This window comes from Oncorhynchus mykiss, chromosome 3 (assembly GCF_013265735.2).
Source record: "Oncorhynchus mykiss isolate Arlee chromosome 3, USDA_OmykA_1.1, whole genome shotgun sequence".
In the NCBI taxonomy this organism is placed as follows: Eukaryota; Metazoa; Chordata; class Actinopteri; order Salmoniformes; family Salmonidae; genus Oncorhynchus; species Oncorhynchus mykiss.
Genome location: NC_048567.1, coordinates 62,418,674 through 62,434,898, shown reverse-complemented (window position 1 = coordinate 62,434,898; position 16,225 = coordinate 62,418,674). Strand labels below are relative to the sequence as shown.

The following is a 16,225-nucleotide window of genomic DNA, read 5'->3' as shown; positions in this document are numbered from 1 at the left end:
CTTGTATATAATACATTCTATACATTATACACTGGATTGTCTCTTGTATATAATACATTCTATACATTATACACTGGATTGTCTCTTGAATAATACATTCTATACATTATACACTGGATTGAGCATACATTTTAGTTAACTGTAATTTCATTAGTTATGCTCCAACTTTCCCTCCATCTTGTCTCAACATCAGGTCTTTTTAAGTCTTGGTTCCAATAGTTCCTTTTTTCTTTATGAGATTGTCAGTTGGATATGGGCTCTGCAAGGTTTTGTATATCTTCCCTATCATAGGAACATCCTTTTAGGATTCAAATATGATTTCCTCAAGGTTGCTCTGATGTCCAAAATATGTCAAATCCAAATGTTATGTGAAAAGTAGCATGTCTCTTTCCATTGTTGTATTGTTAAATGTTACCTCTTGCTAACCACATTTACAACCTCTAATGATCAACATCCTGTTCTCTTTATGGCGAAAGTGGAGGGTGACCATCGCCCCTCGCTGTTCCCCTCTACCCACTCTGATAGTTATCAGCCAGTCATGCTTCTGGATGAGGCCTGTATGTGTTTATCTCTAACTTCCTTGGATAGCCCCTCAAGGAGCCATTTCCCTGCGAGAGATGATCAGATGGGCCCGTGTTATTAAGGCCTAGTGTGAATACTTCAGAAATGCATTCTCCTTCCCTTTTCCCCAAGCATGGGTTGAACTATCCAGTGACTCTTGGGCTCCCTCATGTGGTCTGACTGTGTATCACAAAGCAGAGCTACTGAACATGTGGTGTGTCACTAAGCTGTATATGGTGGCTGTTGCAGGGGAGATTTATGACTAGAATATAGGCCACTGACTGGTTTAGTAAATGATTCAGTCCTACATTTAAGAATGTGATCATAGGCCATGCCTGTTTTTCACACACACACTCTGATTACATTTCCTCCTCCCACACAGTTTAAAAAACACACACACACATTTCTCTGTAGCTTTGACTTCCATATTTTGTGCTTACCCAGTTTAAAATACTGATTTGAGATTTGAATAGAATACCAATGAGAGAAGACTTCTGCTTTTAATGTACAGTAAGATAAGAATCTTCAGTTCCATCAGTTCCTTGAGGGCTTGCTATGCCATCTGTTGGTATGCAGGATTGACTAAGTGGAACGCCTTTAGGAAACTCAATCTTCCACATTCACTCCTCAGTGCAGATGACTGTTTCCATGGCAATGAATGCAGCCCAGAGCCCAGCACTATAGAGTGCATCTGCATTAGTGGATATGAATAAGGGGTTATGCAAGTGTACGGTAACAGTAGCTACTCATCCACTTGTAAGTGAAAGTGTGTTTTCTGTGTCAGTGAATATTGCAGTATGCATTTATGTATGCTACCGTATGTGTGGTTGTATGGGTCTGAAGTGTGGGTGTGAATTACTATATGTACAGTACAATATGTGTAGGTGTTAGTTACTGACTTCCTGTCTAATGGATGGCGGCTGTTCTCTCCTCCTGCATGTTGGGGGCAGTATTCCTGAGGACCCATAAGAGCCTGGAGTCTGTTGACCCTCAGTTCACCATGAGGAGGAAGATGGAACAGCTGAGAGAAGAGCTGGAGCTGATGGAACAACTCAGAGACGTGAGAGCTTCTCTCTCTTTCTCTCTCGCTTCTGGAAGTTAACTCCCCAGTATTAGCATTATGTCCTCAGTTTGTGTGTGTGTTAAGGTGAGTGGGTTTTTACCCCTCTTGTCTCTCCTCAGAGCATAGAGAGCAGACTGAAGGTGGCTCTTCCTGAAGACCTAGGCTCCTCCCTCATGGACGGGGTGGTGCTATGCCATCTGGCCAATCACATTCGCCCACGCTCCGTGGTCAGCATCCATGTGCCCTCGCCTGCTGTGGTACGTCTTGGGGGTCAATGAGGGGTTAAAGAGGAATAAGTGGGAATGGGTGATTTATTTTTGTTACAGACAATTAGTCTCCGTTGAGCTCTGCGTTCTGTGTGACCCCGCAGCCCAAACTCAGCATGGCCAAGTGTCGGCGGAACGTAGAGAACTTCCTGGATGCCTGTAGGAAAATGGGCGTTCCTGAGGTGAGACACACCCCCTCCTTTCTGTTAGATAGTGGCACCTCATTGATCCTGAATCAGCCACTGTATTTCAGATTCACTGTTAGTTAGGATTTAACTGAGGTAAACTGATCTTCGATCTGTTAAGAATTTGAATAAAAGCCACAGTGCATCATTGGGTTTGGAATCAAGTTGTGGGTGGGCTGACTGGGGATCAGTGAACACACAGCCTGTATAGAACACAGATACTATACACACTAGTATTGAGGGTCAGAAAGGCTGGTTGCTAGTGCTGGGATGAGACCATTTGATAAGTCTACAACAAATGTATTTTATACAGTATTACCGTTCTAGGATATGTTTTTGATATCGGGACCAAACGACTTTATAATCATCGCCTCAAAACAATCTGCCCAGTCAGAGCACAGAGTTTGATCCCAGAACTGGCACATCTAGCCAATCACCTTCCCATCCTCCTCTACTCCTCCTCCTCTGAGAGAGATGCATTGATGACACAAGCATTAAAGCTGCATTAAAGCTTCATCATCATCATCATCATCGCCGCACTGGACTATGCTGTCATCATCGCTACTCACTACAGCTTTGGGCATCCTCTATACTTTAGAACTTTGACCTGGCTCTTGCTTGGTTCTGACCCCAGCTAGTGCCAAAGCCTGCAGAAAAACATGGCAGAAATGTTATAGAATTTACTTGACTGAAAGATTGTGTCTGTGTGATATGTGTGTGTGTGTGTGATATGTGTGTGTGTGTGTGTGTGTAATATGTGTGTGTGTGTAATATGTATGTATGTGTGTGTGTGTGTGTGTGTGTAATATGTGTGTGTGTGTGTGTGTGTAATATGTGTGTGTGTGTGTGTGTGTGTAATATGTGTGCTTGTGTGTGAGAATCAAATTGACCCTGCTGACTCATTACTGTGTTGATTTCTCCTTTAGTAAATAGTCAGTAATTATAACCACTGTTTCTGTCACCCAGTGGTTATACATACAGTGGTAGTGGGACTCTTACCATGATGTAGTAAGCCCTGCTGTGTCAAACACTACAAAAGCTGCCTTTTGTTCACTGTTTGAGTAGCCTGCTGGGACTGTACAGCAGAATGCACAGCAGTACCAATACCAACAGTGAGACTGTTGGCTGCTTCCTTAGACCTCCTGCTTGCTTGCTGTGGCTAGTCTGGTTCTCCTTGTATAACCTGGCCCTAGCCAGCCTGCTGCTGATTCTACTGCTGCTTGCTGGCTGAAATGTCGCTGCCTCACTGAAACAGGTACTTTGCGCTGGATTGAAAGCTAATGCTAGCGAAGGTGTAGCTGGCTAACACCACCCGCATCCTCATTGCTCCTAACGCTCCACACCCCAGCATGGCCTGCTTTCTGAAAGAGACAGAGTTCAGTTTTATAAATGTAAGTCACACACTCACCCACACGCTCGCTCTCTCTCTCTCTCTCAAAAAGCAGCCCTACACGTCGCCCTGGTAACCTACGCCTGCGCAGCCCTGCACATAAATACACCTTGACCTCTGTTCCCACCGGTTAACATCCTGCCTTGTTTCTCTCTGTTCTGTTTTCCTGCCGGACCACCCTCCCTCCCTCTTTCTTCTCTTCCTCTACTCTGCATCTCTACCCCTTATTTGTCTTTTCCTGGCATTCCCTTCCCATTTTCTTCCTTCTTCCTATGGTATTTTCTGTTCTTCTTCCCTGTCTCATTGTTGTCCTCCACTTCTATCTGACTGGATTTCTCTTCTTCGTGTGCAATATCCATCGATGTTCCTCTGTGACCCCTTTTATCCATCTGTATCATTCTTTCCCCCGTTTTTCATTCTTCTCCCTTCATTCCTTCTTCTCCTTTCATCTTCATTCACCTTGTATGTTTCCTCCTCTTCCTCCTTGGGCCCTCAGTCTTCCCTCTGCTCAGCTTATGACATCATCCAGTGTCACCTGCGGCCGATCCGGGTCACCGTGTGCGCCCTGGTCGCCATGGAGACCCCCACAGAGGGGCGGGACTCAGACAGACAGGGAGAGGTCCCAACCCCTGCCCCCGAGGCTTCTACACAGGTGGCCCAGGCTCCGCCTCCAGCATGGCAGCCGTGGGACCTGATTTGCTCGAGCCTGTTACACATGTTCTGTCTTCTCCTGCTGTTTGTGGCCTATAGCTGGAGTGAGCTGACGTAACACTACCTGTCAATCTCCTGTCAAAGCCCGCCCTCCTCTCAGCCCTGCCCTCCGCATGTGCCAACACTTCTCCTCCCCAATCCTCCTCTTTTTCTTCAACCTCTTGTTTCTGTGCTCTTCTCCTCTGTCTGATTCACACACACAAGTGTCTCTCATACACAGTTGCATTCATGCACAGATTGCAGATGCGCTCCAATAAATACCGACTCACAACCTCACACACATGCATTCGTATACTGTCCCCACCAATAACGCACATTCCAACTGTTGAAAAGAATCCTGGAGCTTGTACACAAAAGTTACCTGAAGTCTCTCTACAACTCTTTGGCCAATGCGTCAAGTCAAGCCTGTCATGTCAGACTGTTCATTTATTAATGCCCTCCGGGGTGGGGTCACAGACACGTGGTATGGGGTCATACACACTGATTCCCCATGTGGTCATACGGTCTCTTGTTTCCATACAGCTTGTCTAGTTTGGGTCCAGTCCAGGTAAGCACAGAGCACTAGTAGAGCTCCTCCATCATGCTGGATCTTGGAGCTTTTTTGTTGCATTGGTCAGTCTCTTCAAGACTCCTCAGATACATTATATCAACTGTATTTACACCTGTATGTCTGTTTGAAGGAAATGGCAACGCTCAGTAGTAATGCCATCCATGAGACAAAGACACAACAAACAGTGTATAGGTTTGGACCTAATAAACACACCACTTATGACGACTGTAAAATGTCACACGGCACACTGTCACTAAATAAAGTTCAATAATCACATCACTACTGCACCTCTCTACCACTCTACGTTACTCTCGTTCTAATATAGTGTATTTACCCTGGGGTAGTTACATGACTACGGTTCAGTATGTATACTGTTGTACTATTCTGTCAGGCCATATATTACGTTTCTTATTTTAAAACCCCAGGAGGGTAAATTGGACTCCCAAGCACCTGGACTGAATACAAGGTGTGAAAAGATCCATCATTTCTAAACATACAAACCATTTGCACATGCAATATTACAGAACGGACTAATCTGGAGGTTTTATGTTGAAGGGCTAGTGAATATGATATGTGTTCAGTAATATGTGAACTGTACAAGAAGCTCATTCCTTTAAATGAGAACTTTGATACTTTGAGGCCAGCAGTGCTGCTACTGTCCATTGATTGATGTATGTATGTCTGTAGTTGAATTTAAAGCAATGAGGGTTAACCTTCTTTTCTGATATAATTTAAAAGCCATGGATGTAGTGTCCACAATTTCCTCCAAACTGTCCATCTGTTTCTATCCATATTTTCCTTTTAACTCTGTTAGCTTATTCACTGTTGTCATGTCAACCTTGCCAGCGACTATGTTGGAGTGCAATTGGTTTGCCATTACTGTATACTATTAGTTGGCTGTGTTTTAACTCAGTCAGTGCTGATTTTGATGGACCTTGAGGCTTTTTCTGACTTGTATATCTGATGGTGTGAATGGAACTGGTAATAAATGTACAGTTTGGGGTTATTCTATTCGGTCTCTGTGTTGCTGTTCTCTGAAGGAGGATGATGAATTAAGTGCTGTTTCTTCATATAGGTTATTCAGCATACTTCCACATACACCTGTACTGTCTGCATGTTCACTCATCACCATAGTTGCATTGAGGTGTCTTTTTGATTGACTTGTTTTTTTCTGCCTCCTCGTCTCTCTCTCTTTCTGTCCCACTCACTATCTCCGCTCCCTCCTCCCCCGACTCTCGCTCCCTCCTCCCCCGACTCTCGCTCCCTCCTCCCCCCACTCTCGCGCTCTCTCGCTCTTTCTGTGTGTGGAACCTCGACAGGATAAGCTGTGTTTGCCTCATCACATACTAGAGGAGAAGGGTATGATCAAGGTGAGCGTGACGGTCCAGGCGCTGGTGGATGAGACCTCAACCAAGCAGGCTCTCTTCACGTGAGAGGGAAGGAGACCAACATATAGACAGACACACACCACTGGGTTTCATTTAGTCAAAGTGACAAACACCGTTGCCATTGTACCTCCTGAAATAGCCTTTTCCAAGGGACTGTAGCCTATATCGCAGTCTTCCTTTCGTGATTCTTACAACCATGGTTTGAAGTTATAATGTGATGCCTGGGGTGCCCTAAAACACAGTAGTGGGCTGTACTAATGTGGATATTCGAAGCTGACAGAGGTGTCCACATTGATGGTTTTTAATTCTTACAGGAGTGCCCTGGTTTGTTATGGGAGCCTCCAGTACCATTGGACACTCCTGTAGCTTGAACCCTGCCTACAACAACTTCTAGCATGCTGCACTGTGTATGATTGACTATGCATTTCATGGGCTGTCAGTTTCTACCCCTCTATTTCTAAGGCCAGGTATTATCACCCTCACTCATTTCAGACTAGACACCTAACACTCCAACATAGCGCTCTCTCTGCTACAGCTTCCCTATTTAAAGATATTTATAATAAATATGGCCACGTGGTTGAGAGTTGTATCCATTGAAAATAATCCCCCAAATATTTTTCTCTAATAGCTAATATATTTTAGGTATAGTTCTGTATACTGTATGTTGTACTTTGAATTTGTCTCTCACCTCGTCTGTAGAGGTTGAAATTTTGTCCTAAGATTGTGGGAACCTGGTGTTTATGAATTGGAATCTGTGGGTATGTAACTCAGGGGAGGTTGTGGGCTTACTACACTGTTATGATCCATTCCCTAGACTGCTTATTTGTCAATGGTATTACTTGCGTGTGGTGTGTGTGTGTGTGTGTGTGACTGCATGCGTGAGAGACAGAATAAAAGAGTTAGATGGAATGAAAAGGAGCGAATGAATGGGTTTGTATGTATGTCCTAGTACATTCTTTACTGCTAAATAGCCTTGAAGTGTCTGGTGATGCTGACCATGTCAGGTGGTCATGTAGGACCAGTAAAGTAACTGAAATGCATTCACTGATTTAGAGACACTGTTGGCAGCATCTGAAGAGTAGTGCTTGAGTGCCCAATATCCTACTACTACACAAACAGCAGAACACTCCAATATAAGCATACTAGGTGTGTGTGTGAGTGAGCGGTGGTGTTTTTTTTTTATTGTACAGATATAATGCATTTTCTACAGCTTGGTATCCAAAGCTTAAGCTTAGCAGTAAAATCAAACACAATGTTTCACTGGATAGATTTGACAGTTGCCAAAACAACTAAACAGTTTTTTTTCAGAGCCACTTATGATCTAATGTCTTTAGTATGGTAATATCTTTTTTTATGAGAAGTGGTGATGTGAAGCTGTAATGTGATGATGGTTTGTGCAAGTGGGTTTCGTATTTAGAAAGTATTTATAACTTTATTAATAGTATTTCTTTTAAATATTTTAGTTAAACTAACAGTCGCTGCAATACATAATCAGCCACACTTCTCAGGCAAAGTGAACAATCTCTTAGAATCAGGATCTGGAGTGATCTTGTTAACATAGCTATAATGCAAAGTAATCATATTTACAACAGTACGGCAATTCATGTACAGCTAACTGCCAAAACCGCTTCAATACACTTCATGCGCCTTTGCTGGAACTCTTGGAGGGATGCAATGCCATTCTTCCACAATTTGGTGTTTTGTTGATGGTGGTGGAAAACGTTGTCTCAGTCGCCTCTCCAGGATCTCCCATAAGTGTTCAATTGAGTTGAGATCTGGTGACTGATGCACACACACACACTTAAAATGATGGGCAACTGGGAATTTTTCTACATACATGACCCTAAGCAGGATGAGATGTCTTTAATTGCTTAATTAACTCAGGAATCACACCTGTGTCGAAGCACCTGCTTTCAATATACTTTGTATCCCTCATTTACTCACGTGTTTCATTTATTTGGTCAATTACCTGTATATAATGTAGCTTATATTTAAAATAATTCACAATGCATAAACAAATATTTAAAAAATATGCACATTAATCCTACTTTAATACTCAAAGTAATTGCCTTTCCACTTAGCTAAATATAACTACTAATGGGTAAAAATACCAGTATCCCCTTCTCCCAGTTCTAACGTTTCCTTCAATATTTTTATGATCGACCAGAGCGATGTGGAGACTGAAGGGAAATGTGACAGGGATATTTGTTAAGAGAAAGTTGCTGTGTAGTTTTTAACTTTTAGTCATTATGGAGGTTTGGGCCATGCGCTGCAAACCTTTTTAGAAACTTAACGAGGGGACTTTTACATGAAAAGAGATCATTACTTTACTATTCATTGATTAGTCATTCAATCCTTTTGACCTTTTGGGAGGTTGATGTTTATTGTCATGAATCTTGCCCTGGAGACAGAATTAAGAATTTATGCTAGATGGGCCAGCTGCAAAGTCAAAGTTGGCTATATTGAAAAAAATCATAAATTTAAAAACCTATGGTTGGGCATTAGGGTTAGCAGTGTGGTTATGGTTCAAATCTGATATGACTTTGTGGTTGTGCCAGCTAGTGACCACTCTGCAGAGCTGCCTGCAGGGCAAGATTCATTACAATAAATGCCAACCTGCCTTTGGGAGTTGCTGTGTGGCTGCCTACAGGCCTGAAATGATCTGCACTTTAAAAATAAGTATTTATAGTTGTTTGTTTTGGCAACTAACAAATCTGAGCTCCATTTTGATTTAGAAATGTGTGTATGGCATAATATGAAATGAATTTGAACTATATCATTGTGAGAAATGTTATAACCACAGTAACTGTTGACTGCTGAGTGTTGAGCAGTTGTTTTCTACCTTTCTCTGTACATAGTCCTGAAAGCTTGTACTCAGTTTTGTACTTATGATTGGGAGGACATTTATTTTAAAGTGATGTTTTTTTTGTATGTTTGTTTTGCATTTTGATGTACCATATACAATTTTGTACCTTTTGTCAAATTGGTGTATTTGTTGTACAGCAATTTGGATTTGATTGCATGAAACACCCCTTTAACGTCACCGTAACTGCTGTGAATACTGTATATATTTCTCATCACTTTGAGTAAAGACCTTATCTGAAAAAAACAGTCTTATGTTTGGTCTTTAGTCCATGTGTTTTGTATTGGTCTCAGATGTCAGTGTGTGAGCCTAAGGTCATAAGATGGAAACAAATGTAATCAAAAGGAGTAACATTTTTTTTAGTTTTTATCCAGTTGGAGTGACCATGTGGGTGGCAAGCAAGCTCCTCTTAACAAACATCCTGCTCTCACTATTTTATTTTTCTCAGCTTGACTCAACACAGCAGGTGTGTTCATTTCAGCTCACCAGGCGTATCAGGTTATTGTCAGTTCACCAGGCACCTACGTCTCTCTGTAAGGGATAGGTGCATAGTAGCAGGTGCACAGTTGGGAGGAGAAGGTATAGAGGAGAATGCCTTGTTGGGTTCTGGTCCAGCAGTCATGGTCTTAAGCGTTGAGGAACTTGGCATGGTGCTTAATGTGGTCGTTGATGAAGAAGTAGCTATGGTCGTAGCCCTGAAGGCGACACGGACATTACAATAACACTTCATCTGGTACAATACACAATAATTCCAATTCCAAACTAAAGTACAGCATATTAAATAGTTAAATATCAAAACAGTTGCTGTAGTCTCCTGACCCCTCCTGTCTCAGCCTCCAGTATTTATGCTGCAGTAGTTTGTGTCGGGGGGCTAGGGTCAGTTTGTTATATCTGGAGTACTTCTCCTGTCCTATTCGGTGTCCTGTGTGAATTTAAGTGTGCTCTCTCTAATTCTCTCTCTCTCTTTCTCTCTCGGAGGACCTGAGCCCTAGGACCATGCCTCAGGACTACCTGACATGATGACTCCTTGCTGTCCCCAGTCCACCTGGCCGTGCTGCTGCTCCAGTTTCAACTGTTCTGCCTTATTATTATTCGACCATGCTGGTCATTTATGAAAATGTGAACATCTTGGCCATGTTCTGTTATAATCTCCACCTGGCACAGCCAGAAGAGGACTGGCCATCCCACATAGCCTGGTTCCTCCCTAGGTTTCTTCCTAGGTTTTGGCCTTTCTAGAGAGTTTTTCCTAGCCACTGTGCTTCTACACCTGCATTGCTTGCTGTTTGGGGTTTTAGGCTGGGTTTCTGTACAGCACTTTGAGATATCAGCTGATGTACGAAGGGCTATATAAATACATTTGATTTGATTTAGTTGGCCACTGGGTGGACGCACTGACCGGCTGCAGCCTGAACACCACAGGGATCTTCTCTGAGCAGGAGGAGATCAGGTTGTCAGGAAGCAAATGACTAGCCGACAGGAACTAGTCATCACTGCCCTGGTCGATCAGGATGTCCAGCTGAGGGCCGGAGTAGGACACTGCAAGCAACGTGACATCATACGCCTGGAGAGCGGGATGATTCCATTTATTGGTCTGGAATTCTATTCCGCCAGCAGGGATCTCTAGTTGGTGTTTAGTGTGAATTGATCCCTTTGATTTCTTCAAGATGGAACACCACAGAAAGAGAGGGAACAAGTGAGGGTGGGAGTGATAAGTGTGTGTGCGATTGGTCGTAAGTGGGCTGGTGTCTGGAGCAACGATGATGATTCCATGCTCAGAAGCTGCCTGCTGACTGCCAGCATTGGTGATGAAGTTCTGCTCCATGCAAGTCAATCCCGGTTAGTACAGACACATTAACATTCTCAGAGTCAAATCCATACAGATACTGTGTGTTTATCTGCAGATGGTAGTTCATCATACATTATGTTAGTTTGTAGAACTCACCTGAGAGCCAGTACAAGACAGGACACTTCCCATTCTCAGTCTTGGGAGGCAGGTAGATGGCAAAATTAATTTGACACTTGAGCTCAGTGCTGAACAAAGACATGCATTATGTTACATTTATGACTAGTTTTCCACCAAAGGTGGATTCGAAATCAATGGTATATAATATATAAAACGAAATTAATTCAAAAACTGCAGTGTGCTGCATTAATGTATTACAAATGTGGTTATAGTCACGTGAGATTTACCTTCTGGTAGCCACTTGAGTGAGGGCCATAGTTCAGTTACCTTTGACAAGCCCACGTAAGAAAGTGTTACATAATTATTGGAATTCTTAAAAAAATCTTGCTGCAAAAGTTTTGATTAAAATATAACATTGCATTTTTGTTAAAACTACTACTAGAATGTTATGCATGCTAAAAATGAAAGTCGCGGCTCATAGTCCACAACTGCATGCAAAATTAGAATAGAAAATTGTTCGAATGTCATTGGACAGCCAGGGCAGAGAACTCGACAAAGAAGGGTCCAACCAAGAAGAGGGTCCCAAAACAACACGAGCTGGATACCAGCCACATGAAGACTTCCGGTTTTCGGACTTTGCTTTCAAAATAAAGGTTTGTGATAAAACGAAATAATGATACAAAATAAATATTTTTTTAAGCTTTGCAATCAATGCATGTTAAAATTCTGTAAACATGTTTTTTTTAAATGAACAATTATAAATACAATGGGTAAAATCTAAACTACTAAATATAAACTACTTTAAGATAAATAAGATAAAGCCTATATGGTGGAGCACATTGAGAAATGGTTGTTGCTTATAAGTAAATTAATGTCAAGAACATAATATACAATTAATTATTTTGATTATATGAGTCTTGCTTATTTATTGGTGATATTGTTCAAGGATTCAATTTTGAAATGTAATGTTTAAGAAAAGTATTACCGTATTTTTGTTGTATTGCACAAACTAATTGCACTGTACAGGAAAAAATATATGATTGTGTCTATAAAACCAGGGTCCAGTCTACTCACTAGGGTCCCTAGAATACAGATCAGATGTGTTTGAACAAAAAGCTAAGTAATAGGAAGTGTTGCAGGACTTTTACTGTGGTCAAACAGCTTAAAATTGGGTGCCTGGACTCTATGTACAAATATAACACTGTATAGGAAAAACTATCATTTGTGCCGATGTAAAAGTGGGGTGGGAAGTACTCAGAATCTATATATGGTGTTAATTTGAGTGTTGCTGGCCTTTCACTCCGCCCATTACATGGGCCACAATGCAAATCACTCCATATGCATTACATATGGGCTTATATAGAGAGAAATATGATTTGTGCCAATGTAAACGTGGGTAGGGGAGTACGCAGTAGGCTCTGTACTATCTATATATGGTCTCATTTCACGAGGTTCTGATAAATGGAGTGTTTCTGGACTTTTACTGTGGCTAAACAGCTTAAAATGGGGTGCGTGGACAATACGGTACAAATATAGCACTGTACAGGAGAAACTATTATTTGTGCCGATGTTTCTTTCTCAAGTTTTTCTTTCAGTAATTGCAGTGAATTGATTTAATCAGAATCCAAAAAGTTATTTATTTGTGCGTTGTTCAGATTTTATGTTTCTGAACACTGATGTATCTAGTCCAATGTCACTTCTGTTCTGAGCGTCCAAACATCGGAGGTCGGCGTTGACTATTAATTCCCTGTGCACCTTATATGCGGCAGTATTATGTAATGGCAATGCAAGTTGGTCCATCTCTGGAGCTCGAAATGTCTTTATAAACCATCTTCCTCTGAATGTATGATATTGCCTGAATATGAGACATGGAAATCTAGTGCATTCGCAGTGTCCAGAATAACTATTTTTATCTTGCATGAAGAATGGCTACAGTATACATTTATTTTAAGATGCGTCTTTTTATATCCTTTTCTGAGCCACTGAAAATTGATATCGAAAATGCACTACCCAGTAAGGATTGGACTCTTTAATCTTTCCTGCAAATAGTATTTTCCACCCCAGTTTATTTGCAATTATTAAAATATTACATCACATGAATATGCTTTTGGGTCACATATTTGCCATGTATTTGGAGATAGGCTGACAGTGACAACTCTAAACGTGTAGCTGTCCATGGTGCAAATGTTAACATAACATTTCCTATGACCTGTTTTGTATTGTAGGGATTCTAGTGAGTAGACTGGACACACAATCTATTGTTTTCCCTGTACAGTGCTATATTTGTAACATATAGTGTCCAGACAACCCACTTTAAGCTGTTTGACCACAGTAAAAGTCCAGAAACCCATGACATGACACAATATATACATTCTACAGACCCTACTGAGTATTCCCTACAATACTTTTACTGTGGCACTAATAGTTTTTGCTCTATATGTCAATATGATTCTATTTATTTGACCTTGGAACATGTTTTAAAACCCAAATTGACTCAACGTTAATGTGTAGACAATTATAAATGCACGTTTTTGACACGTTTCCACTGTTACGTGGGGGACTTTTATTTTGAATGTTTCCGAAATTCCTTGACCCGGAAGTACTTTTATTTTTGCTGATACGCTGATCAATACAGTCAACGCTCTAGGTAGCCAACTTGAACAATAACATCTGCAAAAAGCACCAACTTGAATGCATGCAGCCTCTGGAAAGCGCTAGGTAAACTCACGGGGCAAAAAGTCTTAAAAGGATGAGCATGCAGCTACTGTACATTACAGACAGAACGTGCAACACCGTATAGGTGTATGTATAGCTGTCTGGCTTATTCTAGCCATTCCTATCCTACAAGCAAGCTGCAATTTTGCATGTTCCCGTAACTTGTACTTTGTGATTATAGCTAGATACATTGCAAATAATGATATATGATGTACACTGACATACATTGTTTAAATTACGACTGAAGGGAATAACTTCACTTTGGTTACTTCCCCACTGTTTGGGTTCCAGAGTCCAGCGTGTGGTTAACGTAAGACGTCATGAGGACGCATCCCCTTCCATCTCCATTCTACAAGTATATGACGACAAGCCACCGAAGGGTGGCGCTGTAGTCAAAAATGTTGAGAGGCCCCTGAGTAAACTGTAAAACTATTGCTGTCTCCCTATTGGAAAAACATAATTTAAAAATGTATGACTTAAAAAAGGAAACAAAATAGTAGCATGATCTATTATCTGTTCACCAGAGTCTGTCTGCCTTACTAATTATTATGTATTATTCTTAAAAAAATGTAAAATGTGTTTTACTTGTCTGATTCACTTCCTGTAATTAAACCATTAAACTAAAATCATGTACTACCAGATAGCAATTGCTTCCTGGAATAAACAATGCTTACATATCTGCTAGGACTAGGCCCACATGAGTGCCTCCCCACTGGGCAAAAACTGGTTGAATCAACATTGTTTCTACTTCATTTCAACTAAAAATATTCCATGTGATTCCATTGAATCAATGTGGAAAACTGATTACATTTTCAAAAGTCATCAACGTAAGGGAATTTAGTCTTTTTTTCTCCCAACTTTTAACCTAAATCCAATGACGTGGTGACATTTTGTGTTGATTTCAAGTTAAATTCACGTTAGTTGACAACTCAATCAAATGTAAATCAAAACTAGATGTGGAACTGACATCTGTGCCCAGTGGGTCATCTCCCCGAATGCAATCAGGGCTGGCGGTAATACGTTATATTGGTACCTGTATTAACACGCCTCATCCAAAAACAAATTGGAACCTTGGAATAACAAGAAGCTCGCTGGAGCGAGATGACGTTAATCAGCAGAATAATTAGCTCTCTCCAATATAATGATGTGTCTTATAGACCTGAGGTCATTTAAGTTGCTGCAGCATAATCAAAGTGGAAATGCTCATCAGCTCAAAATAAACCTTGCTCGGCTACAGTCTAGTTTGAAGAAGCCATCAGCCATCTCGCTGTTGTGGATGGTTGAATGATCCTCATTCGCCAGCACTTTTGTTGGTGACACATGCATTCTGTGTAAAAGTGTCAAGTAGCCATTTGGATTGAGGGCCCTTCTCTTGTCAAATAAGGTTCTTTATGATTATGCAGCTGGGCATGTGCTTGTATATGAATCCTTTACAGTGACTTCAGAAAGTATTCACACCCCTTGACTTTTTCCACATTTTGTTGTGTTACAGCCTGAATTTAAAATTGATAAAATGTAAGATTTTTTGGTTAAAGGGAAATTATTATATTTTCGAAAATTTTACAAATCAATTAAAAATGAAAAGCGGAAATGTCTTTAGTCAATAAGTATTCAAGCCATTTGTTATGGCAAGCATATGGCAAGCATATAAGTTGCAATAATAATGTTTAACAGTGAATTTCAAACACAGATTCAAAGACAAAGTCCAAGGAGGTTTTGCAGTGCCTCGCATAGAAGGGCACCTATTGGTAGATGGGCCAAAAAATAAACAGACATTGAATATCCCTTTGAGCATAGTGAAGTTATTAATTACCCAATGGATGGTGTATCAATACACCCAGTCCTAACTCGGTTGCCAGAGAGGAAGGAAACCACTCAGGCATTTCACCGAGGCCAATGGTGACTTTAAAACAATTACAGATTTTAATGGCTTTGACAGGAGAAAAGTGAGGTTGGATCAACAACATTGTAGTTACTCCACAATACAAACCTAACTGACTGAGTGAAAAGAAACATACGTCCTGTTTTTAACAATGCACTAATGTAATACTGTAAATTGCTGAGTACCACTCTCCATATTTTCAAGCAATAGTGGTGGCTGCATCATGTTATGGGTATACTTGTAATTGTTAAGTACTGGAGAGTTTTTTTCAGGATAAAAAAGTAAACAGAATGGAGCTAAGCACAGGTAAAATCCCAGAGGAAAACATGGTTCAGTCTTCCCACCAGACACTGGAGAAGAATTCACCTTGCAGCAGGACAATAACCTACTATAAAACACAAGGCCAAATCTACACTGGAGTTGCTTACCAAGAAGGCAGTGAATGTTCCTGAGTGGCCGAGTTACAGTTTTGACTTAAATCTACTTGAAAATCTATGGCAAAACCTGAAAATGGTTGTCTAGCAATGATCAACAACCAATTTGACAGAGCTTGAAGAATTTTGAAAAGAATAATGGGCAAGTGTTGCACAATCCAGGTGTTGGAAAGCTCTAGAGACTTACCCAGAAAGACTCACAGCTGTAATCGCTGCAAAAGGTGCTTCTAAAAAGTATTGACTCAGGGGTATGAATACTTAAGTTAATGAAAAATTATTAATATAATTATAAAACATGTATATTTTTATACTTA

General features: G+C 40.9%; 1 protein-coding gene and 1 long non-coding RNA gene across 7 annotated transcripts in view; one reads left to right on the top strand and one right to left on the bottom strand.

Moving 5' to 3' along the window:
* The window catches only part of LOC110520347 (leucine-rich repeat and calponin homology domain-containing protein 1), a 107,624-nt gene extending 98,409 nt beyond the window's left edge, over positions 1-9,215 (top strand). For 4 of the 6 annotated variants that reach the window (XM_021597606.2, XM_021597604.2, XM_021597603.2 and 1 more), the window contains 4 exons: positions 1,512-1,621; positions 1,744-1,881; positions 1,995-2,072; positions 3,962-9,215. In XM_021597606.2, the coding sequence (XP_021453281.1) occupies positions 1,512-1,621; positions 1,744-1,881; positions 1,995-2,072; positions 3,962-4,234 (599 nt within the window). In that variant the 3' untranslated portion in view covers positions 4,235-9,215. The remainder of the gene's footprint in view (positions 1-1,511; positions 1,622-1,743; positions 1,882-1,994; positions 2,073-3,961) is intronic. The other 2 variants (XM_021597607.2, XM_021597605.2) reach the window with 1 other exon arrangement.
* LOC110520349 lies at positions 8,599-11,479 on the bottom strand. The gene is made up of 3 exons (XR_002472969.2): positions 11,168-11,479; positions 10,920-11,008; positions 8,599-9,672 (listed from the first exon to the last, which is right to left on the bottom strand). It is a non-coding gene; the product is annotated as an uncharacterized LOC110520349 (long non-coding RNA).
* Positions 11,480-16,225: the final 4,746 nt, after the last annotated feature.